The 26,122-nt window shown below is 45.1% G+C and overlaps 1 protein-coding gene across 1 annotated transcript in view; it reads left to right on the top strand.

Annotated features, from left to right (window-relative positions):
* Positions 1–21,792, top strand: part of PEX12 (peroxin-12) — a 32,952-nt gene extending 11,160 nt beyond the window's left edge. The window contains exons 7-11 of the mRNA XM_086810169.1: positions 5,788–5,862; positions 8,096–8,182; positions 21,029–21,115; positions 21,224–21,361; positions 21,471–21,792. Of these exons, the coding sequence (XP_086666295.1) occupies positions 5,788–5,862; positions 8,096–8,182; positions 21,029–21,115; positions 21,224–21,361; positions 21,471–21,542 (459 nt within the window). The 3' untranslated portion in view covers positions 21,543–21,792. The remainder of the gene's footprint in view (positions 1–5,787; positions 5,863–8,095; positions 8,183–21,028; positions 21,116–21,223; positions 21,362–21,470) is intronic.
* Positions 21,793–26,122: the final 4,330 nt, after the last annotated feature.

Here is a 26,122-nt window from a genome sequence, read left to right as displayed (position 1 = left end):
GGGAGTGCTTGCAAAGCCTTTGCAATCTCCTTGGAAGAGAAGGGCATCAACAAGAAGCTCCGGAGAGCCTGGGGGACCACCTCATGTGTGCTGCCAGACCCTCTCTCGCGCATCCTGTATCTCCAGGGAGTGCGGTTGTGGAGGGAATTGAAGAAGCCTATGGGTATGGCTCAAATGTGGAGTGGTTCAGAAACAATGGTGCCATTCGATCCTCTAAGTCTCCGGATGCCATCCCTCCTGTGGTGAGGCCTTGTTCTGCTCAAAGAAGTCCCAAGTGCCTTTGTTTCCCACCTGAGTCCAGAAAGATGCTCCGGCATGGAAATTTTTTTTCCGGCAAACAGATCCTTCTGTTAGTTAACAAAAAAACAGCCATGAAGGGCTAAACACAACCGCACCTCCATGTACGGGGCGGGGATCGAGGAGAAGGCTATCTCATAGAGGGGCAGGGGGAGGGAGGGGGGGGGGAAAACCACATAGGTGGTCTGTAATGCCAAGTGGGATCTGTGCGACCGCCGACAATCAGGCCCAAAGGGCAGCCCAAAAAGGTCCTCAATAGGGGCCCAAGAAGGTCCTCATTAAAAGGCCTTACAAAGGCCTAAAAAGGTTTTTTTCCAGGTTGGCTAGGCTGGCCGACAGGGCCAGCCGACCTGGTTGTGTGGGGGGCCAGCGCTATATAAAGCACTCGCGCTGCCCATCCTTGGTAATCAATCATCGATCATCCAGCAGTGCGGCGCCCTACTCCCACAGCACTGTTACACACCCACAACAATTCCAGCATTCAGTGCCCTGCTTCCGCTAGTGCGCGGCAGCCCCCTCCATTGATCGGGTCACAACCCTGCATAGTTGCAAGCATTCTTTGCATTCGCATACAAGTATGCTAAGTATGATAAAAAATGCTTCAAACCTTGGCAAGGTTGCATTCGTGACCTTATTATGTATGGATAAAATCATGAAACTTATGCCCAAATTACTAATTATGGGAGAAGAATAGAGAACACAAACTAAGAGTTAAAGTTAGTGAAAATAGAAACGAGGGTTGAGACAACACCTTTAAATCTCAAATTTTTACACTCTGTCCTTGCAAGAATCCAAATTTTGGCTAGACGCCCGTTTTTAAATGTTGGGAAGAAGTGAAGAATGCAAGCCTTTGCAAACGCGAGTTTGCTGCATTCTTTGCAAATGTTTGCATACCCTTGCAAACGAGAATGTTTGCAACTATGCAGCCCTGCTCCTACTACTGCTGCCCTGCCCTGTGCGCTGCACCCTGTCCTCACACAGACTTGCCTTTTGCAGGCTCTGCTCAGCATCCATTCAGCAGCAGCCTTGCATCATAGCCCTGGAGTGCCACCGCAATCCCCAACATGAGCCTTCGTCCTCGACCGTGCTCTTGCTGTGACTTCGTCCTTGCTTCATTGCTGGTCTACTTCCTCAGGGTCACTTCATCAGTGCCTCACATAGAGGCCCTCTTGTACTGAATCACATTCACCATTTTGAAGGAGAGAGCACAAGTGGAAGCATAAACAGTAAACATATGAGAGAGTGCAAAGTAGAATGAGAGAGTTGGACAAGATCACCTTTTATAACAGCAGTGAAGCTTTACAATGGCAATGGCCAACAACTGGATGTTGAACTATGTGCAAGGGAATTGGATGAAGTAGTGAATAATGGGGAACTCCTTATATAGTGCATGAGTGAGCTGGCCGACTGCTCACAAGACAAATAAATAGGAGAAATACAATAAAATACCTAGGTAAATGGTAAAGGCCCAGAAAACTGAGATGCACAATTCTAACACCCCCTCTGCAACTCATAGTGTGCAAGAGTCGGAAGAAGATAAGTCGATGAAGATGCAACCATGGACCCTCCAGCACCACGAATACTGGAATCACCTCGGAGAGAGCACCCACCATCTTGTTTCCTCGAAACAAGATGCCACCACGAATAGCAAGGAACTTTGCTTGGCCATGAATTCCTACACAAGTGTGCAGTGAACTCCAAGAATAGATGATGAGCTGTTGGACACACCGCGCCCATAATCCCCAACAGTGGACGGAACACATCACGTCCCAAAAGCCTCGAACAATGAACTTGGAACATATCGAGTTCATAATCTCTACTGTACCAAAGATAACCATGTCCTGCCAGATGTCTAATGCTTGGAACTCCGAATCACTGTCCTCATGCACCAGTAGGTGGAGCTGTAATCAGCCCCCTCTCCCGCCCACAAGCCTCTTTTGGCTGGAAGCACATGGGGGGAAACTACATGTGTACTAGAGAAGCACACCATCTGGGGTCTCCTGAGCCGGAAGTGACCTGGGAGCCCTAGAATCTGTATCACTATCCTGTGTCGTGTCTTTGCCTTTTCTTTGAGATGAAGCCTTGCCCTTAGTCTTGTCCTTCTTCTTGGACAAACAATCCTTGGACAGATGTCCTCTCTTCCTGCAAGAGAAACAGTGACTCCGACCTTTCTGAGGAAAGTGCCTAGTCAGAACTGTTGATTGACACCTTCAACGTACCCTGTGAGATGAGAACGGACTCCTCTACCAAAAGTCGGGAGCTAAGATCATCAAAATCCAACTAAGTGGATGTGACCTGGCACCGCAAAGATCGAGAAATAACATCATAGTCCGGAGGAAGCTTGGTTAGGATAAGAGCAGCCAGCTGAGAAGAGGACAAAGCAGCACCCGTAGCCAGTAAACTGGTCATGGATAACCTTGGCCTTCATGAGAAAAGACTGCATGAAATTGCCTTTAGGAAATAACAAGCCATAGAGCTACCCTTGCAAGGTAACTGCTCTCATCGATGAATCTCGTGCAAAGAGATTCTCCAACTTTGACGATACCTGATGAGCACTGGAGAGAGTTTGCACTGCCGGTGAGACCTCCTCGGTGATGGTCCGCACAAGCACAAAATGCGCCTTGGAGTCCCGATTCTCCTAGTCTTGTAATTCTACAGCAAATTCATCCTCCTGATCTCGAGTCCACCTCCTATAGTTTTGAGGACGCTCGGGCTTCCTTTCAGTGCCCTGAACAATGTCCCACAAACCCTTGTGGATGAACGAGACCCGCATTTGAAGCTTCCAATGAGCGTAGTTGGGTCCTTTCAACTTGTCATCTTTGTTTGTAGAGGGGGGAGCCATATCCACAGCAGCAAAGAACAAATCTCAGCTCTCAAACACTTCTCTCAAGTGCTTTCCAACGAAGCGAGGCACCAGGAACAATCAGCCCCCTCTCAAACCATAGAGAGAAAGAGGCGGGACAGCAGAAAAACAGTCCAGGATCCATTGGGAACCTCCTATCGGAAGGGCAAGGATTCGTGGAGGAAGAAGACAATGTAGGGCCACACGTCTGGCAGCACCAAATGCAAAGAACTCACCAAAAAATAGATGCCGGTGTAGAAAACAGAACCACAACTCCACCTTTTACCTCTGTAGAAGAAAACACAGCCAAGTGAACTGGCCGGATTGCCTTTGTAGAAGAAAACGCAGCCACCAAAACTGGCCTGCAGCAAACAGCCAGCCGCTGGACCTGAAAACACAGCACTGTTGGGGGAACACAGCCACTATTGTCATAGATCTGCAGCCGGGAGAGATGTGGAGAAAAACGCACAGCAAAAGGAGGGAAAGGTGGGCAGTTGTGCAGAGTTTGGAGCAGCCAAGACCTAAGTGTATGATACCATGAAGGAGATAGCACAGGCGGAAGCATAAACAGTAAACATATGAGAGAGTGCAAAGTAGAATGAGAGAGTTGGAAAAGATCACCTTTTATAACAGCAATGAAGCTTTACAATGGCAATGGCTAGCAATTGGATGCTGAACTATGTGCAAGGGAATTGGATGGAGTGAATAATGGGGAACTCCTTATATAGTGCATGAGTGAGCTGGTCGACTGCCTCTAGGGCTGGCCGACTGCTCACAAGACAAATAAATAGGAGAAATACAATAAAATACCCAGATAAATGGTAAAGCCCCAGAACACAGAGCTGCACAATTCTAACACATTTTACATATATTCATTCATCCATTTCATGCTGTGTTGATTTGCTCTAATCTCTCGCACCTTAGGTTCTTTCGTCCTTTTGCCCTCATAAGATCACCACCTCTATCTATGAGAAAAGGGCTAGGCCGGCAGAGCCTCAAGAAGGCTTCCCGCTGCTGCCGCATGCGGTCAGAGCCACCCTGCAACTCCCCCCACTGACTGTGGAGGATGTGAATTTGTACTTTACTCTACTCTCCTCTCCTCTAAGGAGCTGATCTCAGTGCAGGCTGTGGCCATTTGCGCCTCAATCCACGGGCTGTCCGGGGTGCATTCCTGTAGTTGCTGGAGGGAGGCAAGGGTCCAGTTGAGTCTCCTCTTCTGCTCTCTAAACTCCACTAGTCTGGAGTGGGCTGCCATTTGGAGAATGACCCTGATCTCACTGAGCCCAGTATCCAAACTCATAGTTGCTGTGCCCGACTTCCCTGATTATGCCCAAACTCCGGGAGATGCCAAGGGTTCTGTCCCCTGATGGTGAAGATAATAAGCTCCTCCCAAGCGGCCAGCTTAGCTCCAGAGATAGTGTCTTGTCTACCACCAAGTGTTTTCTCTGTGGTCTCCAACATATTGAATTCTCCCCCCATACACCAGAAATCCGCCTGAGGGAGGCCCTGCCTAATCGTGCTCTAGAAGTCTGCCCGACCTGCCATGGAGTTCAGGGCATAAATGTTGAGGAGACCCACCCGGTCCTCCCCAAGTCTGATAGCTACCCATGGCGCCCTCCTTGGAATTATGGTGCCTGAATCCACCACTGCAGGAAGAAGCTGCTCACTGGCAGAGATACAGTACTTGAAGAAGGGAAAACATTGGTGCTCCAGTGGGCAATGGAGTCCTCCAATGCTACTTGTCCAGAAGATCTAGCTGCACGGGACCAATGGCGCTGCCCGACATTGGCAAGCCCACGACATCTTCCCCCTCTTCCTCTTCGACTTTTGGGAGAGGCTTTGGGACAGCTTTTTTCGGAGGAAGATCACTCTCCTATTTGGGCTGGTTGCTCACAGGACTCAGGAGTCTAGGTGGCTCACGGTTGTCGGCTCCTCACCTCTTGAGATAGTGTGGTGCTCCACCAACCATGTTGCCTTTGGAACTGCAGGAAGGCACAACAGGTTTAGTGTGGATTCTGCGTCTGTTCACCTCGAACCTGGCAACCTTTCCAGTTGTCACTTGGTGTTGGATCACCGCTATCACTGCCGCCAATGGCTCAAGCAGTACCTTGGACCTTCAGACTCACGTGGATCACTGCTGGGAGCTTATTAGCAGCCTTGCTACTTGGCACATCTGGCGGGTGTGGTTTAGTGAGGCCATGGAGGGCATAGTCACCCTGCTGGCAGAGACCATCTGCTTTATCTGGACGGGCCTCATCCACACCCTTTGAGAAGTACTTAGAGTGCTGGGCAGGGACTCAGAGAGCATGCAGCAGTGCCCTGCAGCCTTGTTTCGTACTTGGAGCCTTGGACTCTTCATTGGGGAGTCGGTGGCATCACTTGGCATTGTAGGCTCCCAGCCATGGAGGGTGGCCCCATTCTACATGGACATTCTGTCTATTTAGAAAAATGTAACTTGCGTGTGAGCGGATGTTCTCTATTTGACTAACAGAAGGATCTGTTCTGGGAAAAAATTAGAAAGTAAATTTTTAGGGTTTTTTGCCTCGGTGTTGGCAGTTGTGAAGTTGCTTTGCTCTTAGTTCTAGGTCTATGAACATGCCTTGAAGAGTTTGTCTAATTTGTGATTTGGTCTGTTTGCAATGTTTCAGATGGATGCTTCCTCTCAGATTGCAGAGCGAAGGAATCGTGAGTTTGATAGGCTTCGGGGTCCACGATTAGCACAGGTATGGTTTTTTGGCTTTGGAATTTATGTGTCTTTCAAAAATGTTTCCTATGATTGCCTTTTGGAGTTTGAAGCCAACCTACCATGCATTGCAGGTTGATATTGTTCTAGTTGAGATTGTCTCTTTTCCAATAGGGGAGTTTTCTCCATGAGTTTCATCACTTTGGGGGTGGGGGGGCTATTCACATGTTTTATTTTTCTTTCTAAATTACAGTGCGTGGTTTACATGTGTTCTTCCATGGCATGCCAACATAAAACACTCGTTTGTCGCCCCAGATCAGATTTGTTTGAAGATTTTCCCCCTCAATGCGTGGACCCCATAGCAGCTTTTGCCGCCACTTGGACAGCTTGAGTCTACAACCCCTCAGTGCTTCCTCATTTTCTCTCTCCTCCTCTTCTCTCTTCTAGAGCATGGTAGTATGGTACATGGTCTTAATGAACCTTTATGTATGTCTAGCTAAGACAATGGTGGTACATCAAAATACATTCATCAGGCACAATGAGAACATAATTGAGGATCCATAAAAAGTATAGAAGGAAAAGTATTTGTTCATTGAAATACATCCATCTAACTGCTACACACTACATAGCAGCTAGAAAATTATGTTAAGGCAAACTATTTGAATCCAACGTGGTGGAAGAGACGTAGAGAGAGAAAGAAGGATTGCATTTCATCATGGAGAGAGAGAGAGAGAAAGAAAGAAAGAAAGAAAGATTTTATTAACGTCTTCCAAAAGACCGAACTCGGCCTATGAGACAAATCGGAGTACCTGTATGGGGTATCCTCTGTCATCTCAACAAAATGAAAAAGTACTGAATAAAAAAGCTGAATCTGGGTGTGCAGGGGATGGAGCTCTATTACTAGGAGAATGCAAAGCTATATGCATGGAGTATACAATCGTGATATGCAACCTAGCTAGCTCCATCCTGTACCATACTGGGGGTATAAAATGGTATACATCAGTGAAGGGGGTGTCCACAGCTCCCTGAAGAACATGCCTGGGTGTGCTCTGAAGCGAGCCAGTCGCTCCGCACCCTCTCTGTGAAACTGAGCTCTGATCTCTGTCATCTCTCTCTGGTATAGGCGTGGTGTCCGAAAGCCAGGTGTCCTCTGTCTCCTGCGGGCTCTAAGTGTCTTTGCTTTCTGAAGAGTAATTCCCTGCCGTGTAGGGGCTGGGAGGGGTATGGATCTCTAAAAAAATGTAGTAATCTGTGTCTGTTGCCCCCCCTCTGGAGCTGTCTGAGCCTGTAATAATGTCTCTCTGTGGCGCTGTATGTCTAGAATGTATCTCCCCAGTATGCGCTGGTCTGCTGTCTCAAAGATCTGGCGTAGGGAATGTGGCTCTCTGAATAAAATGGGATATCTCTCTCTGATGGCTGTATATGCTCTGCATCTGCATACATAATGCTCCTCACTCTCCACCTCCTCTCTGCACAATCTGCATACCCTCTCCTCTCGGGGGATCCGTGCTGCTCTGCCAGTCTCAATCTCCAATCGGTGTGATGAAACTCTGAGCTGACCAATAGCCACTCGGGAGCCGTGTGGTAAAAAGCCCTCCATGTATCTCGGCCTCTCTATGAATCCATCATCAGTGATACTCATGAAGTGATCTCTGTAGTATAGCATCTTCGGTGGAAGAGGCTGTGTAGGCGATATCCATGTCTCTCGTGTATAGAGCTGCCATAGATCCTGTCTCAATACTCTGTTCCTCTCACTATGAGAGAGACGGATATGTGGTGCATCCCTATCATACTGGAATGGTGGTAGATGATCCATGTCTAGGCCATGCTGTGAGAACCAATGTGTGACCTGTGCATACCATGATCCTCTGTCTCCTGCCTGAGAGAGAGAGAGAGAGAGAGAGAGAGAGAGAGAGAGAGATATCAAGCGTCTACTAAAGACCCAATGGGCCTATGAGACCAAAGTGATACAATAATGTCCATGGCATATCTCATCATGGAATGGAAAATAAAACAGAAAGAAAACATAAATATAGCTATCTCACTGGGGTGATACAAAACTGTCCATGGAAACTCATCATGGAGAGAGAGAAAGAAAGAGATTTTATTAACGTCTTCCAAAAGACCGAACTCGGCCTATGAGACAAATCAGTGTACCTGTGTGGGGTATCCCCTGTCATCCCAACAAAATGAAAAAGAGAGAGAGAGAGAGAGAGAGAGAGAGAGAGAGAGAGAGAGATTCTTGTGACATCATCTTTTGGCATTGCATGCAGGTTCTTCAAAGGGTTGCATTAAAAACCATTTACAATACTTTGGATTTTGCACAAACTGGACTTATTGCTTCAGTCTTTCTTTTCAAGGTAAGTCTTTTATGGATATTTATTTGCTTGATGTGAGAGTATATTTGTACTTTAACATTCAATATCTTAAATATTGGCTCGAGTTGTACATGAGTTTAAGACATCAGTTTGTCAAAATGAGATGGATCGTTTTTCAAAAAATAAAGGCCCATAAGGGTATCGTGTTCAGATGAAAATATGTAAGTTTGTAAAAAGGGGTCATACTGATGGGTCAAATAAATACATATTGAATCGGTGTGATATATAGGGCTTTGAAGTAGGGAACCCCATCAATACACCCTTTGAAAGGACATGCACCATAGGTATAGCATTGTGCGGATTGTGGAGGCCTCTCTACGCCATCCACCTAGCAAAGCTATGAGGACAGAAGGCTTCTATCAGTGTGAGTGCAAATGAATAACATAGGGAAACATGCTCCAGAAGACTTTAACGGAACAAGAAGGTGAAAACATCTTAACCTCGTGATGTGGCAAGGGTGGCTGAGATCTCTTGAGTCCAATTGGTGAGGGCCACGTGCATTTTGCACTTGGATGCCATGTGGACATGTGCATACGGGCCAAGTGCAGACCTAAGGCCTGACACCAAGGATTTTGTGAGCCCTTGTTAAGCCAGTGTACCCCTGAGGGTGGTCAGTTGTGTCGTGCTATCTTGCACCATCTAGTCGTGCCCGGCAGTAGGAATGATGGACGAGCTACCTGGACAGTTATTATACACATGTTGGGTGTCCCGGGCAACTTAGTCGGTGTGACACTATGAGAAGAATAGATCTTTCATGGTAGAGGTTAGTGGGCAGGTGTAGAAGGGCTGTGGGAAGCTAATGGGCAGTCCACACTGGCCATAGGCCAAGGCCCAAGGGCAAGGGGGCTCATGAGCCCCAGTCGGCCAGCACAAAAGAAGGGGCAAAAAACCTATTTTCCTCTAGTTAACGAACCAGGTCCTCCTTGCTACCATCTGGTACATCGCCACTTGCTGGGCCTTCTAGGGCATGTATTGGTCAGGTACAATGTTTGATCCGCAACTTCATTTGGGCAGGCAGCGATGGCAGGCAGGTGGCCTTGGCATTATCGATCTTTCTATGCAGGACAGAGCCCTTGTGCACAAGCTGATCATGAGAGGACCCCTTCCAGGTGGTGAGCCTTGGAAGATTGAGTCGGTCCTGACTCTCGACAGAGGACCTAAGCAACTGCACTCTCAGAGGGTGATATTGATCGGGTTTCATGACCACAGATGGCACATCTACCCACCCTCGGTCAAAGTGGCCAGAGAGAGATTTTGAAGATTATGGTTATGGGGGGGCCGACCACTCATGTGGCTAGTGGGATTGTGGTGAGTGGCAGTGGCACGATCCCTTTGCCCCTGAGGATGCCCCCGACATGCCCTTCTTTGAGTACATAGTCCGTAGGATTCAGATGCGAGAGGTACATAGTACGCTAGTGGCAACAATACACTCGCAGATTGAGGGCATCCCCATGGGTTTCCTCCATGATTTTTGGAAGTGGTTGTGGGACAGCTTTCGTCCATGGAAAGTTACTCTTTTCCTTTGGTAGATAGCTCACAGGAGCTTGGTAGTGGGCACCTGGATGGTAGTTGGAGGTTGGCCATCTCTTTGTTCTAGATGTGGACACCCCTTGGAGTCACATTGGCACTGCCTTTGGGATTGTCCCAAGGTGCAATAGGTTTGGTTGCGGATCCTCTCCATCATCTTCACCATGGACCAGGTACCACCGTACCATCACCTTGGGGACAATAGCCTGGGCTTCCGGGACAACACCAGCATATGAGGAGACGGGATAGGACCTCACACTTCTCTCTCACCACAATATCATGACAACCCCGCTATCCTTTTTTTTTTTGTGAAACCATTGATTTATCTTATATTCGAGAATGTCTCAAAGTGAGAGGCTCTCATTAAAGTACATAACATAATGGGAAAAACACTTCATAAATCAGCTTATCAAACTGCTGCTGCTCAAAACTGTCATGCAATGACTGATGTAATGATCAACACAAGTATACGTACTTGTTGATCTGAGGTTGTGCAAACACCTCATAGTTTCGATCCAGCGATATTGTCCATATAGCCCAATATCTCGCCCAGGCAAAGAAAAAAGCATATTTCTGCAGTCTGGAAGGATATCTTCCAAACATCCAAAACATTTTCCCAAATGTCATCCCAGGGAATCTTGTTGGCATATCCGAAAATAGAGGATTCAGAAAATCCCTCATGTGAGTGCATGCCCATAGCAAACCTACACACTTTTTTGTAAAGCCAGTGTTTTATCTTATATTCGAGATCCCTCAAAGTGAGAGGCTCTCATTAAAGTATATCTAAAAACACTTCATGGTTTTGTTGATCAATCTGTTGTAGCTCAAAACTGTCATGCAATGACTGACGTGATGATCGACAGAAGTATACTACTTGTCGATCCGAAGTTGTGCGAACACCTCATAATTACGACCCAACCATATTGTTCATATAGCCCAATATCTTGCCCATGCAAAGAAAAGGGCATATTCCTATAGTTTGGAAGGATATCTTCCAAACATCCAAAACCTTTTTCCAAATGTCACCCTAGGAAATCTTGTTCGCATATCCAAAAATAGACGATTCAGAAAATCCCTTGTGTTAGTGCATGCCCATAGCAAATGATAAGTACTCTCCATTTGATGATTGCAAAGCAAACAATCTGGAGCTGTAATTTTCCACTTAGCCAAATACTCTTCTATTGGGAATGTTCTGATGAGGCATACCTATAGAAAAACCTTCTGTTTTAAAAGACAATTTGCTTTGCCATATCTTTCTTGAATTACCTTTCCACCAACGTAAGGACTTGTTCATATGCCACACTCGATCCGCATGTTCCTTTATTAATGATTGTGGAAGCAGTAATCTATATACCCTTGCCGCTGTCAGTCTACAAAGAGGAAACTCCGTATAGGGCGGTAATGGGCTCCCAATTGCCACCACCGTTGTGTTTGTGGAAGCGATAATGGTTGCCTTTAGCCGATATGACATCTCTCATCGTGCAAATTCTTTTTTGTGCTAAAAAATAGGCTTTTCTTGGCTCAGTCACTACTACTGGCATATCAAATGCTCTGCTTCAATGCACATTTTTAGCTACCAGTGTGTTTCCAAGAGGCACTGACCTATGTGCCCAATGTAAATGTATGAGCACAGACTTCCAGTCTTGTAGCAATTTGGAAGAGTATGGGCAACTTGGGATTTTTCCTTGTACTTGACCTACCAAGATATTCCAGTAGGAGAGATTCCAATGCGCAAAAGAATCAACCTTGTAACGCGCACACATTGGAGCCAACATCCATGCCCATGGCTGTCCTTGTTCCACATAAGTTATTATCATGGTACTTTTCTGAGCCATTATATGGTAATGTACATTTAAGATATTCAGCCCACCGTGCATTTTAGGGTTGCATACATGCTCCATTTTCAATAGCCTTAAAGCCTTCCTATTAGTGCTTGTTCTCCATAATAGTTCCATTGCTGATGACATGAATGTGTTGGGCGATTTTTTTGTCTCAAATCAGCAGCGGCAAGAAGAGTTGTATGTAAGCCATTATGATGGATTGTACTATTCACAGCCTGACATGCAAAGGCCATGTAGACACGTGCCAGTAATCAACCTTTTGTTTGAATTTTGTTTGCGCCCATGCAACTGCTTCTTTGAAAGATATGTTCCAACCCAAAGGATATCCCAAATGCCTAGTGATATGGCCAGGGGATAGTATATCTCCTGGCCAGAGTATAGTATGCCAATCCACCTGTTTTAGTGGTAGCAACTTCAAGTCTTAGTTAGCTACACACTCTAACTGTTAATAAGAAGCTATTGTCTATCTATTAACTAGCATAGCTAGTTACCTATTAGATAGGAGACAGATATACACAACTATGAGAAAGCTATTAGGTAAATATTAGATGCACAGTTATTAAACAACTATTATGTATATAGTTATTAGGCATATATCTATATTTGGGTGGCATAACTATTTAGCTAATGAGAAATTTTCTAACTTTCACCAGTATTATACAATAGGCATACCTGTGATACATCTAGTAGATGAATTGGATGCTTGATGATTTTGCCACATAAAAGTTCCTTCTATCAATAGATAGTAACTTAGAGACATCAATTAGTTTGAGGCCTGGTGACTCCTCTCATTCTTTTAAGTTTAAGAGCATCATCATGGCAGACCTTTTGAGGAATAATTAATTCCCAGATTGTGGCTTCTTCAAACTTTGGAGCGTGCGAATATTTGCTATGAGTGTTGTTTGAACATTATTCTAGTGCCTTGGAGTTGTGTCTTGCAAATCTTTTAATAACGGATAAAGGATTAGCTAATTGAATATGTCTTTCTTAGTGGTCATGTCCATTCCATTTTTTCACTGATGAAAATACCGTACAATCTCTTTGGAAATTTTTGCTCTTCTTTTGCCAAGAGTGGTCTCTACATGTTCCTAGTTTCTTGCTTCCTTTGACTTTCTAAAGTTGATTTTCAGCCCCGTTGTTTTCCCAAACAATTGCAGAACATGCATAATCACTGTCAAATGCCTTGGAATATGTGCCGGAAAGAAAAAAGAGTCATCAACATACCATTGATGACCCGTCTGGCAGTACCAATCCATGTAATTCTCTTTCTCGAGTAAGAATATCCATATACATCTGTAGAGGATGAGTGGCAATTGCATACAACATGGTGCTTAGTGGGTAGCCCTATCTAACCGATCTTCCCAAAGTCTAGGGTGATGATAATCCTTTCCCAATGATACATCTAGCTATGCCGGTTACATACAGCCAGTAGTAGATGACTTCTATCATTTTCAGACCAAAGCCCAGATGTTTCATGGTGGCAGCAATGAAGTCCTAGTGCACTGTATCAAATGCTTTGGCAATGTGTACTTGCAGTAGCTATATTTGACATACTCTGTTCCCACATAAGCATTACATATGTTGCTTGTTATTTGTTGTCTAGGAATGAATCCATATTGGGTAGGATGCAACATTGTGTTAAGTACATAGGCTATTCTACTGGAGATCATCTTTGTCACCAATTTGTGTAGCATTGGCATTAAAGCGATAGGTCTCCAATCAGCTAAATTCAAGCATACATCCTTTTTTGGAGCCAATTTCACAAGGCCCTCTTGTTAGGAAACAGGTATCACTCCTTGTAACCATGCAACATTTATCATTGCCAATAGAATTTCTTCCAATTTGTCTCGAAAATGTTGAAAGAATTCCACAACCAATCCATCCCATCTTGGTGACTTCCACTTACCCTTTAGTAAGAGCACTTTGTAATTCCATGTTCGTGAAAGGGGATTCCATGTGTGTAGCTTCTTGTTGATTAAGAATTGGCGTCACATTTATTAGCATTCTGGCTTTGTCTTTCAACTCTTTCTACGAGAAGTGCCCTGGTGTAGCAAAGATTGACTGGAAATGTGCCATGCATTTCCTTTCGAGTTCATTTACATCATTGGTCCACTAACCATCAGGCTTCTGCACATGATGTATGCTTTGCTTTTGTCTCTTAGCATGCAAGTGCTTGAAAAGTTGTTTTGACGAGCAACCTTTATATAGTAAAGGCTTTTGCCTCGCTCGTATTTGCCATTTTTTCAATTTCCTTTGAATATTGTAATCTATCATATATTGTGCATTTAATAGCTTTTCTTCCTCCTTCTGCCTTGTTTATGCAACCTCATGCAATGCATGTAGATCCACTTTGCATCAGTTTATTTGCTCTCTTTGTTGCCCCATATACCATCTGCCATATTCTATAATGATTGATTTCATCCTTCTTGCAAAGTTTCTCCATGCTAACTCCAGGTCTTAGCATACATCTTCTCTAAGTAATGCAATGATTTTGTACACCTTTTCTCGATACACATCATGTGATAGGTAGGAGCTATTGACTATGCACAGTCGTTTACATAGCAACCTTGCATTGTTCATAGCTATGTCAAAATGCATCCCCACCCATAATGGAGTAGAGCCTTGTGTGAGAGGCTTGGAAGTTGGAAGTTACTAAGTTAGAAGAAGCTTGAGGGAGAGAGACTAGAGAGAGTAGATACATTCATAGAGTGTAGCTTGAGGCTTGAGGCTTGAAAGTTGAGAGAGAGAGTTGCTTGAACTTTGAAAACTTGAAGGGGTGTGTGTGTGCTTGTAGCCTTGTAGCCTTGTTCTTATATAGATATTAGATACGCAAGAGAGAGAGGCAAGGGCAAGACTCGAGAGAGAGAGAGGCAAGGCCAAGCCTCAAGGGCCAAGGCCCAAGGCCCCAGGCCCCAGGCCCCAAGGCTCAAGCCTAAAGGCCAAGGCTCAAGGCAAGAGAGAGGCAAGGGCCAAGGGCCAAGGCCCAAGCCTCAAAGGCTCAAGGCCTCGCCAGACAGCTAGAAACGGCCAAGGCAAACGGCTAGAAATGGCCAAAAAAAACCAGTCTGACTGCGCGCAACGGCTCCCAGCCGTCCCCGTTCCTATTGCCATCCCCTTCACTCTCTCTTTTGAGGGACGCCTCCAGGGGGACGTCTGACCGTCCCGTGCCGTCCCCGTTGCTGAACGGTCCCGACCCGGCGTTCCTCCGTTCCAACAATCCATCCCTTCCGTCCCCTGTGACGATGTATTGAAGTCCCCTAACACAAATGCATTTGTCAACCATGGATAGACTTCTCCAGAGTTTTGCCCTTCTAGCTGACACTGTTGGTGCATATACACTCGTAAATTCATGCATTTACATTGCAGCACAATGTATCCACCAATAGGATCATTATAGGTGATCACTGGCCTCAAAGCTGTTCATATCATTATGCTTGTGCTTGAGTAATCAACAGTTTATGGCTAAAATAGCCTACTTTTCCAACAAAAGCATGGTGATTATGTTCCTGCAAAGCAAACCTTTGCACTATCACTTTCAAAGACGGTTTAGCTCTACTTGTTTTGTGCCAATTCATAATCTTCGTGCAGTACGTCATAAAGACATTGAATTTCCAGATTCTTTGCAAGTTTGGATTGTTTCTCTTCTCTTTCCTTGGGATCAGAGTGGCGTTTGGTATGCACATTGTGAATCTGCTCAGAAGAACCCATCTTTGTAGTTGATCACACACACACACACACGCACAATTAAAAAAAAAAAACACAAGGGAACAAAGCAGTAGACAACACAAGGCGAAAGGAGCACGAAGAAGGGGAAAAAACAAAGCTACAATAGGCGCGTCAGAATTGAGCTACAATAGGCGCGTCAGAATTCTGACTCGCGTTAGAACTTGTGAGAACCCTTACACACTCTCTCTCTCTCTCTCTCTCATGGACAGTTTTGTGTCACCCCAGTGAGAGAGCTAATTTTTGTTTTCTTTCTATTTTATTTTCCATTCCATGATGAGATATGCCATGGACATTATTGTATCACTTCGGTCTCATAGGCCCATTGGGTCTTTAGTAGACGTTTAATATATCTTTCTTTCTTTCTCTCTCTCCACGTGCCCTCTGCTCTGTTTGCCGTTGCCCTGAGGTCCTGTTTCCCCTTGTGCCCTCTGCGTCCCGTTTCTGCGTTGCCCGCCCTCTGCTCTGATTGCCATGCCTACCGGTACTCCCGTTTTCGCTTGTGCCCTCTTATGTCTCGTTTCCTGCATCCGCCCTCTACTCTGTTTGCCGCCACCGCCCTGACACCCACCCACCCTTGCTTAGGCTCCCAATAATGTAGAATGTCCCTACCCGGGACCAATGGTTGAACCCTCAACCAGAAGCCACTCCTGCCCTTACTCGATCGCGCATCGGGCCGGCTCCCGTCTTCTCCCATGTCCTTGACCATAGCTTGAGGTGGGTGATTGTGACAATGGTGCTCCCTCTTGAAGACAGAGTGAACAAGATCGAAGAACAGGTTCAGAGGGCCCTTTCAGACCAAAAGACGCTGATAGACATCACATTGAACCGGCATCAAAAGGAGATTCATGCTGTCAAGATTGAGATCTAGGGCAAAGACAACCGGGTAGAGGAAATGTACAAACAGCTGCAAGATGAGATGCGACAAGAGATGAAAGCCTGGAAGGACTTATGCTTGGCTGCATGCATGGAGAAACGTATGGAATTATGCAAGGAAGAGATGCACAAATATGGCAAAGAGGAAGGAGAGCTAGCTACACAAGGGCCCTTGCTCTAGAGATTGCCCGGTTGCGAGACACCAATGCCAAACTTGAGGCGGAACTAGAGAAGGCTAAAAAGGCAATCACAACATAGATTCAAGAGGCTAAATCAGGATTCCGAGAGGAGCATGTAGACCTCCAACAAGACATGGAAGCAACCAAAGAAGAGGTTGGAGAAACCTCCAAATGGGTTGAGATTGTGAAAAAGCAAAAAATTATCCACACCCCAAATGCCACATCCATCATGACGTTATGCTTGAGGAAGAGAAGCGTTGCCAATTTAGGGCTCTACATGTGCGTGTAACAGGCTTGCAAGTGGGCAACTCACCAAAAGAGGACGGTGAGACTTTATGCCATAGTCACAAGGGACGGGGGACGGTGACGGGGGACGGGGACGGGACGGGGGACGGCCATAAGTAGGGAACGGGGACGGGGGAGGGAACGGCACTCAAAAAATACTTTTTTTTAAATTTTTCTACTCTACACTTACTCTACTTTGGAAGTACATCAAAATGAGCACAAATTTACATTAAAATGGTAAGCTTTTGTGTCATATTAATAATTAAGTAGATACAAAATGAGTCATGACTCAAGAGTCAGGAGTCAGGACTAAGCCTTAAGGAGGCGGAATACATGGACGGACTCAAATGAGTCAATGACAAAAAAGTGCTGAAGACTAGAGGCTAGAGGCTAGAGGCTAGAGCTAAGTAGTAAGGCCCATGAATCATGATCCATGAATGATCATCCACGTGAAGTGCTCGCCTCATGGTCATGGGTAGCTTGTGCCAAAGAAGCATCAAGCTCATCCTCAGTCTCATCCTCACTGGCATGCTGCTCCTGCACCTCATTCTCTTCTTGTTGACTCATCTCCCACTCGGTGAAGGAATCTGCCTTCTTGGTCACGCTCTTGCAAAGCATTCGCAAGTTCGCGCTGACGAAGACAAGGTCATTGGCACGCTCTACCCTGAGTCGGTTCCTCTTCGCGCTGAGAGAGAGAGAGAGAGAGAGAGAGAGAGCCTAGAGGCTTGGAAGCTGGAAGACTCAAGAGGCTTGAGGGAGAGAGAGAGAGAGAGAGAGAGAGAGAGAGAGTCTAGATTCTAGAATCTAGATAGTAGGGCGGTGGCCTGCGGGCCTTGTGTGAGAGCCTAGAGGCTTGGAACTTGGAAGTTGGAAGCTTGAGCCTTGAAAGCTTGAGCCTTGAGAGTTGTGTGTGCTTGTAGCCTTGTAGAGGCTTGTTCTTATATAGATAGGCAAGAGAGAGAGAGGAAAGCCTTAAGGGCAAGAGAGAGAGAGAGGGCCAAGCCTCAAAGGCTCAAGGCTCAAGGGCCAAGGCCCAAGGCCAAGCCAATAGCCATAAACGGCTAGAAACGGCAAGCGCAACGGCCAAAAACGGCGAGCGCAACGGCCAAAAACAGCCAACAACGGCTCTCTGCCGTCCCCTCACAGAGCCGTCCCCGACCGGCGTCCCCGTCCCTGCGGCGTCCCCGTCCCCATCCCCTGTGAGTGACGCGTCGTGGGGAACGTCCGTCCGTCCCCGTCTGTCCTCGTCGCTGTTCCGCCCCGATTCGCCGTCCCCGTGTTCCAAGCAGCCGTCCCCTCCGTCCCCTGTGACTATGCTTTATGCAGACAAATGGGCCTCATTGACACCCCTTTTGTAGATGCTTGGCGAGCCAGGAAGGACTTTACGAGGGAGAGGCCTCCTCCTCCTCAAGTTCAAAGATACGGAGTTCCGTATGGCTTTCTTGAAGCAGAGGGCCACCCTCCGAACCACCAAAATATACCTTGGAGATGACCTCACCCCTCTATAAGTGGAACACAGGAAAGCTGGGATGGTTCAGGTTATGGAAGCCCGCAAGGCAGGAAAATGGGCAGTTTATCGTGATGACCGAGTCATCATCACGGATAAACGCCCCACATGACGGTGCGGGGTCTATGAGACCACAGATGCATTGAGGATGGGAGTATGGAATTGCAATGGAACTCTATGGTCAGACACAGGAGGCTTCACAGAGACTTGCAGAGATAGGGATATTATCTTCTACAAAGAAACACATTAAAGCCCTGCGAAAGGGCTGTAATGCCAATTGATATCACCATCCCTAGTGGGGGCCACTGCTCCAAGTATGGAGGGAAGGCCCTGTGACGTTGTTGTTGCATGTGGTTGAAGTCTCTTGCCAAAATTGATCCAATCGATCCCAATATCCACGCAGGGTGTGGATAATGTCCGTCCAAATTGTCATGTGCATGCACATGGACATGCAAAATCCCAGTGCGCTGAAAAACAGATATACTAGGGCATGAGCAGGGCACATGGGATCCCAAGAATAGATGCCAATATGTTGTTTAGGGGACTTCCGGCGCCGTCGGCAGTAGATTGAATATTTGGTATTTTTGCTGCTGGCCGACAACAGTCAGCCAGCCTATAGTGGTGTCCCAAGGCCTATATAAGGCTCAGCCAAGCGCTTGTTGAGGCATCTCAATCCTGTAGGGGCTGGATCATAGGATAGGATTCTAGAGTCAAGATTACCTTTTTATGGGGCAGCCTAGGTCTTGCAAAGATTGAACCCTTTTTGTACATTATAAATATACTGAAAATACAGCTCTCTCTCTCTCTCTCTCATTGATCGGGCTATAGAGCTGGGGCGGTCCAGGCGCCCCAAGATGAGAGGCCCATCTCGACACCGGCGGAGACTACAACAGAGGATCAGGACCATACTAGCACGGCATGGGAGACGTCCAGTCAGAGTACTCACCATGGAGGACATTGAGGATATCCGCCATCGACCGATGAGAGACATCTTTGGATAGTGATGTGTATGATGCTTACCTTTGTTGCTGGAGTTTTCCTCCCAGATGTTATCCATTAGGAGCTCCTAGTACCGTACTTTTCCTCATAGTTGCTCAGTTTCAGTTATTTGTTTAGTTGTTTTTAGCTTTGCTTACACAGACATTGTATCAGATCCACCAATTGTTGTAACCTTTTTGGTCTCATAGGTCATTTTGGCCTTTTGAAGACGTTAATATATCATTTCATTTCATTTCTCTCCATCTCTCCATCTTCTGTTTGCGTTTTGCAAGATTACCTTTTTATGGGGCAGCCTAGGTCTTGCAAAGATTGAACCCTTTTGTACATTATAAATATCCCAGTGCATGGACATGGTTTGTGGATAGAGGCACTACCACCCTTTCAGTACAGTCTGGATTGTCCATTTTTGGATCTCACCCGCTCAGAGCAAAACCACGTGATCAGGATGGATATCATCAGAGTGGACACAGAGAGGACATGGACTAGCCCCCTTGAGCCCTTAGGCACGAAAATGGCTCATTACAAGAGCCATTTTCTACACCTCGCACCAGATGATTTTATCACCCGCCCGGCGTACATGGATGTACACCTATCACATGGGATACGTTGTGCCATTGGACATATCCGGACGTCACCACACCAGCTGCGGATTGAGACAGGGCGATATGTGCATCAGATCTTGGATGACCGCATTTGTCAGCTATGCTTTGTTGGTTTTTAGCACGAAACATCCATTTTGGGGGTTCCCCATTTTAGCTATTTACCATTTTTAAAATGGTGTCATTTCCTCAGCATTTAGCTGTCATTTTCTGTCATGTTTATGTCAAACGAATTACATTTTTCTTATTCGCCTTCTTTCTTCTGCTTCCCCCCATTTTACCATTTTTCTCTCGAATCCATCCCCCGCCCCCAACTCCCCCTCCCCTCCCCCAGGCTGGATATTCTGCATGGGTGAGCTCACATGCCTCATCCCTTCACCCGGCAGCAGAAGATGCAGGATATCCTTTGACAACATGGCGAGCTCCCATCACAGAGGGGGGATGCCTGTGGACAATGTACATTTGGAACCACTGCCAATTTGGTTCTAGAGCCTTGCACAGTTTTCTTTTCCAGCATCCCATGTGTGTTACCTGACTGATTATGGTTAGATCAGGGGGACATTAGGGTTAGGGAAGAGTTACGTTTTGGTATCGTTACCGATCACAGTTTTCAGTTTTAGTGTCCACACAGGGAAGATCAGACAGCATCCACATTGCATATGCTGGTGGCTCTTCGGCAAGAGTTTCAGGTGGAAGTGTCCCACAGGTAGTTAGTGGCCTGCAACTTCCAGCAAGTGGACCATGACCACAATCATGAAGTGGACCACGACAACAATCAAGATCAGACAGCATCCGCATTGCATATTCTGGTGGAGCAGATGGTGGCTCTTCGGCAAGAGTTTCAGGCGGAAGTGTCCACACAGGTAGTTAAGGCTTTGCAGGTGCGACCACTGCAAGGCAGCCTAGGTTCCACTTCTGCGGTGGCCTGCAACTTCCAACAAATGGACCACGACCACAACCATGTGGTTGAGCAGCCACCTGCCTCCCAGCAGCGTAGTAGAAGGCAGTTGGAGCATCATCATTCTTAGTCATGGGCACGCTTGGAGCACCAGGTGAGGTGGTGTGGGAGTAGTTATTCGGTTGGGCATGGCCGGCGGTCCCCTTAAAGGTTTCCACAGCATGAGCCTTATGATTCTACTCTTATGCCATGATAGGAGTGCATAACAATACATGTTTGTAATAAAAACTTCAAATGGAATTGCTTTGTATAAATACACTTAGTGAAATATTTAGAAGTCACTTGTATCCTTTGTAAACATGTCAAGTTGAAGTGGAATCTTCTGTTTGTGTAGATGATGGAGTGGTGGTACCAATCTGCAGAGGAAAGGGTAACTGCTCCTACCGTGTATCCAGCTCCTCCACCACCGCCCGCACCCAAGGTATACCAGCATATCTATTAGTGTATTTGACTTTGTTTTATTGACTTGGGAACTGATGATAAGATGTGAGTATTAACGGATCCGTTTCTTTCTTTGTTTGATGCAAAGGCGGCTGAAAAGGGCATCCCGTTACCAAAAGACAGGAGGGTTTGTCCACTGTGTTTGAAGCTGCGAACAAATCCTGCACTGGTGGCCTCCTCTGGATTTGTCTTCTGCTATCCTTGCATCTTTCCTTATGTATCTCAAGTAAGTTTTTGGACACGACAATGTGAAAGTCTAATCTCTTTTTCAGTGAATGTGTGCGTTTGTGTGGGGTTATGTTCTTGATGGAGTAATGTTTTCCTGCTTTTTGCAGTACAATCGTTGCCCTGTGACCTTGATACCTGCAGCTGTCGATCAAATAAGAAGATTGTACTATGACTCGTAGTATCTGGTGTCTGTGTACAGCATGCTGTTTATAGTCAAGATTTGGGGTTAAAATCTAAATGGATCTTCACAACATTGTTCCATGTGATGCCCATGGTGCCTCCATCAGGTCTATGAGACCAAAAGTATCATAGAGCATTGTAGTAGGAGATGCTTGAAGCACACTTTTGAGATGTAGCAACTGTAAACGTAGAAAGAGAAAAGAAACAGAATACCACAAGGGTCCATGAGACAATGGTGGCCCATCTAAATACATCCATCTTGCCGTGACATGTCTGGGATGTGTTTGTGTGTGTGTGTGTGTGTGTGTGAGAGAGAGAGAGAGAGAGAGAGAGAGAGAGATTAACATCTATTAAAGACCCCAAAGGTCTATGCGACTAAAAACTAGAATGCTTGGGTACCCTTATCCTCTTGATTGCTTGCACCTATGCGTTGTCTATGTACTTTGAAAGAACGTGTCCCTTTCCGTTCACATATAAACATCTTGAAGCGCTTGAATGAGGATGGACACTGTAACCCATACCATTTCTGCAACACGTTCTTCGTATGCATGTCTTTCTCAAGTTTATATGAACAGCTTATAGAGCTCGAACGAGCATGAACATGAAGCCTATGATTGTATTCAATGTGAGGAATTGATGGAAATCGATAGAGATCTGAGAGTATATTGCAAGGTAGATAATTCCAAAATCATTACCACATTTGAATCTGAGTTTCACGTCATTCATGAAGTCATAGGATTTTCGTGCTCGTTTGTGTGAGTGAAGTAAAAAAAAAAAAACAAAGTATGGCAAGGAGTTGGCATAGTCCTCTTCGAAATTAATAAACATAGGAGAACGTGTCCTTTTTCCGTTTCCCTAATAGCACTTTTGATATCAAAAGTGGATCAAAACACCTTTAGTGTTGAAGGTGGCCATTAGTCCTACATATTGATTCATAATACAAAACTCATTTTCAAATGTGGTAATGAATTTGTAATTTTCTAATTTGCGAGGTACTTTTAAATCCCCATCAAATATAAGCACAGGCTTCAAGCTCATTGATCACCGATGTCAATCTAGCATTGCTTCCAAGTATGCTTTGAAATTCATGTTCATTTGAGCATTTCAAATATGCTCTACACTACACGAAGTATGCTACCGAAGCACTTACACAAAACACAGTAAAATTAAAAAAAAAACAATCTTGTTTTGCAAGCCTCAGAGCATGGAGTGCACCTGGTTTTGATGATATGTGTGCGTGTGTGAAATCAATGTGCTTGATGCGATTCCAAACTGACTACCCTTTGTTGCTGCTGTGTGACGAGCGAGAGACAAAGGCAATGTTATTGTTGGGTACTTCCACGGCAATGCCAGACATGACCTTTACCTCCTGAACGATCGCAACCTGCACATCAACGCCTACGTCATTGGCCTCAAACCAGACAGCCAGAAGGGCGAGTACACATGGGTGCAGGGATTGGGCGTTGCTTGGTGGAGCCTTTTTGAATCCTAACACATGCCACAAACTTCATAATATATATACATGGTATGAAAATATATTGTCTTCCCCTTTACGTTGGCAGTGTTCTATAGTGGCAACAACAAAGCCTACCTATCGTTACTTGTTTTCTCAAAGTACTCTACACTGTGCAGGTTACACAGTGCACACATTTGTATTTGCAACTCCGTGTTTGCAATGCCTTTGTCCATGTGATTACAAGTTCATGTTTGATGTTACAAATTCATTTGCTGATAGAGCTTTATGTATTGCTCATCCAGTAAGGAAACCATGTCAGTCAGATAATCCGACAAATCAGATAATGTTTGAGTTTCAATCTGGACTAGGAATCTCCAGGCTCCTCATGGGATTTCAATTGGGCTTCCAAGAAATTGGCCCGAGTATGCACCTTCAATGAGCGATCTTTGATTTCTCCGAGCATTCGCACATGCTCGACTTCAGGCTTTGGATGACTCTTTTAGTTGCTTTACCTCCTCTCCCAGTAGGCTCACTTATTTCTACAATGGAGCTAATTCCACCACCTGAGATTGTAAATTAGAGTTTTGTTGCTTGACAGTAGCCATCGAGGCCTTTAGCTGTCGTAACTGTTGTTGAACTTGCCTTCCGGGCAATAGATCTGTCTTCTCAAAATACTTGGCTAGATATTCGGCGTGTTGCCAAGCCATCATCAGACTGAATTTATCAGTAGAAGGAATCTGTTGCAATGGTAAAGAAACCAATGTGGAAGGTCCCATTGAGTCATCAAAAGATGTTGGATACTGTATCCGTATTCACAGTTTTCGGCACAGTTGACAACGGGAGAACCACTCGCTGCTCAATTATTTTTTGCTTTTGCTCCCCTACGGTCTGTAACAAAGAAAGCTTTTTTTTTATAAAACGGTCTGTAACAAAGAAAGCTTGCTTTCCTAAAAAAAAAATTTGTTGTCGAAGAAGCACCAGAAGCCGGGGTTGATTTTGTAGATTTGTCCTTGGACTTCTCCGTTACCGTATCCTTAGAGGTAGCCTCAAAGGGCTCCATTTTGTCAGCGTCTTCTACAAGTAAGACCATAAAAAAATCTACCCTACTCGAGTCCAGGTCTTTGGGTTCAATCTAAGAATTTCCTTTGGCCGAAGAAGACCTTTGCCCAGGAGATCAGAGATCCAGACTTCACCTTCAGTATCCAACCCATAGCTTGAGCCAAGATATTCCGATTCTTGACTTGTGAACCAAATGGCTTCCAAAAAAAATGATAGCAAGTTATGCGGGTGGCATTTGTGCAGTTTGCTAGACTGTGCTCCGTTGTCTTTGTATCCCCAAAAGAGCTTCTAATTATTTGGCAAATGCTAATGAAATGGCTTGATTCTGGTAAAAACTTCTTCTCCTCTATGACCTCCAGTGTGATATCAACCTTTGTTTCTCCTAGCATCATCACATCGCCTTGTTGCAATTGTCAAATGATGTCTGGTGAACTGGTGTAATGCTCTATCATATACCGGTGAAGCGCACAATTCCCACTTGCTGTAGCCACTTTTGCACCACTGGACTCACCATCGAAAGCTTTGAAAGCGGTCAAACACAACCATGATGGAGAGTTTGGCAAACACAACCACAACCTAGGGTTTGAGGGAGCTTTGAGAAGGAAAGAAGGCCGCACAAGCAAGAAAACAGCTAGAGCTCCGAAGCAACTTTTTTTTTTTATACTAGTCTGTTTTAAGCGTGCTTTTTAAGTAGGCTTTTTTAGCACGCTTTTTTAAGACTTGGGTAGCCACGTGGTCTTCTTTTGATGCTTGCTTTTGTGCAAGCATCTTAGGCTACCCAAGGTAATGATATAATGGTACCATGGATATATTGAGCCATGGAAAACTTGAAAAAAAAGAAAAAAGAAACCATCTAACACTAGTATATGTACATGTAACAACAGATGCTCTTGTGTAGAGTGAGATATGTTGTATCAGCAGCTAATGACATGAGAGAGAGAGAGAGAGAGAGAGAGAGAGAGAGATTAGTAACATTCAATATTTAAGTATCATGGACGTTAGACAAATGCTTGGGTGAATCAAATGAAACTTGCCTTTGAGTTTCTAAAAGATTTAATCCCTCAAAACACACTTTATAGAGGTGGCATATGTTTAGCGTTTCAAATGTGCATCAATTAGATTTGTTAAGAGATTGATGGAACACAAGAAATAGAAGTTTTTGATGCACTTGGGAGTAGAACAACTCAAATCCTTAATAACATGATTGTTCTCCTATTCTCACATTTTTAGTGTCAGCATGAATCTAGAGCTCCAAGGATTTGAGCCTTAAAAAAATGCCATGAACTTTTGATTTTGCTATGTGAACACTAGTAGTTTAGCATGTCTTAGCTATAGCCTCTTGGGCTATAGCCTAGCGGTCGCGCCCTTTTGCAGCTTAGCTTGGCGTAGGGCAAGCTTGTTTACTTTTGAGATTTCTACGATGAGAGGTTGTCCTAAGGTGTGACTACCTCTAGGTTGCAAGGGTGCCTTTGTTGCTTGCTTACAACTATATTATGGATGGAGTGATACTAGCGTGGATTCTCTTTTAAGGTATAGAAACTTCCTCATAGATATCTCTTTTTTATCATCTTACATCTTAGACATGGTTAGTGATCGACTCTTTTATATAATAGGTTGCTTAGAAAGTTTCTCCCTACACCTATTTAGGTATGGAATATACCTGTATACATGTATGCCCAAATGATTACATTCACTATCAAGGCAAACACTTGGAACTTGTCTCTTGTTTGCATTGTTGGTGTGCACATCTTGTTATCGAGAGGACATGTGGGAGATAAAGTTCTCGCCCAAGCTTTTGAGACATTTTTCCATCACACCTTGTATAAAACATATATATTCAAGAGTAAGTCGAGTATGGAGCTTATGACATGGCATGCTATCCAATGTTTTGCGGATGGGTGTTAATCCAATTCTAGGATTAACAAGAGCTACCGCCATTATCTTAAATCAAGGAGTCACGGTAGATACACCAAAGGGTCATACATTCATGATATGAAGTAATAGTGTCCAAAGCTACAACTTGGACGGGCGCCCGTAAATGGTGTGAAAGAGTATTTATGGCAA

This window comes from Cibotium barometz, chromosome 16, assembly GCF_041138505.1.
Source record: "Cibotium barometz isolate CiBa-2024 chromosome 16, ASM4113850v1, whole genome shotgun sequence".
Taxonomy (NCBI): Eukaryota; Viridiplantae; Streptophyta; class Polypodiopsida; order Cyatheales; family Cibotiaceae; genus Cibotium; species Cibotium barometz.
The sequence above is the reverse complement of the archived record's forward strand: the minus strand, read 5'-3'. Positions and strand labels throughout refer to the sequence as shown.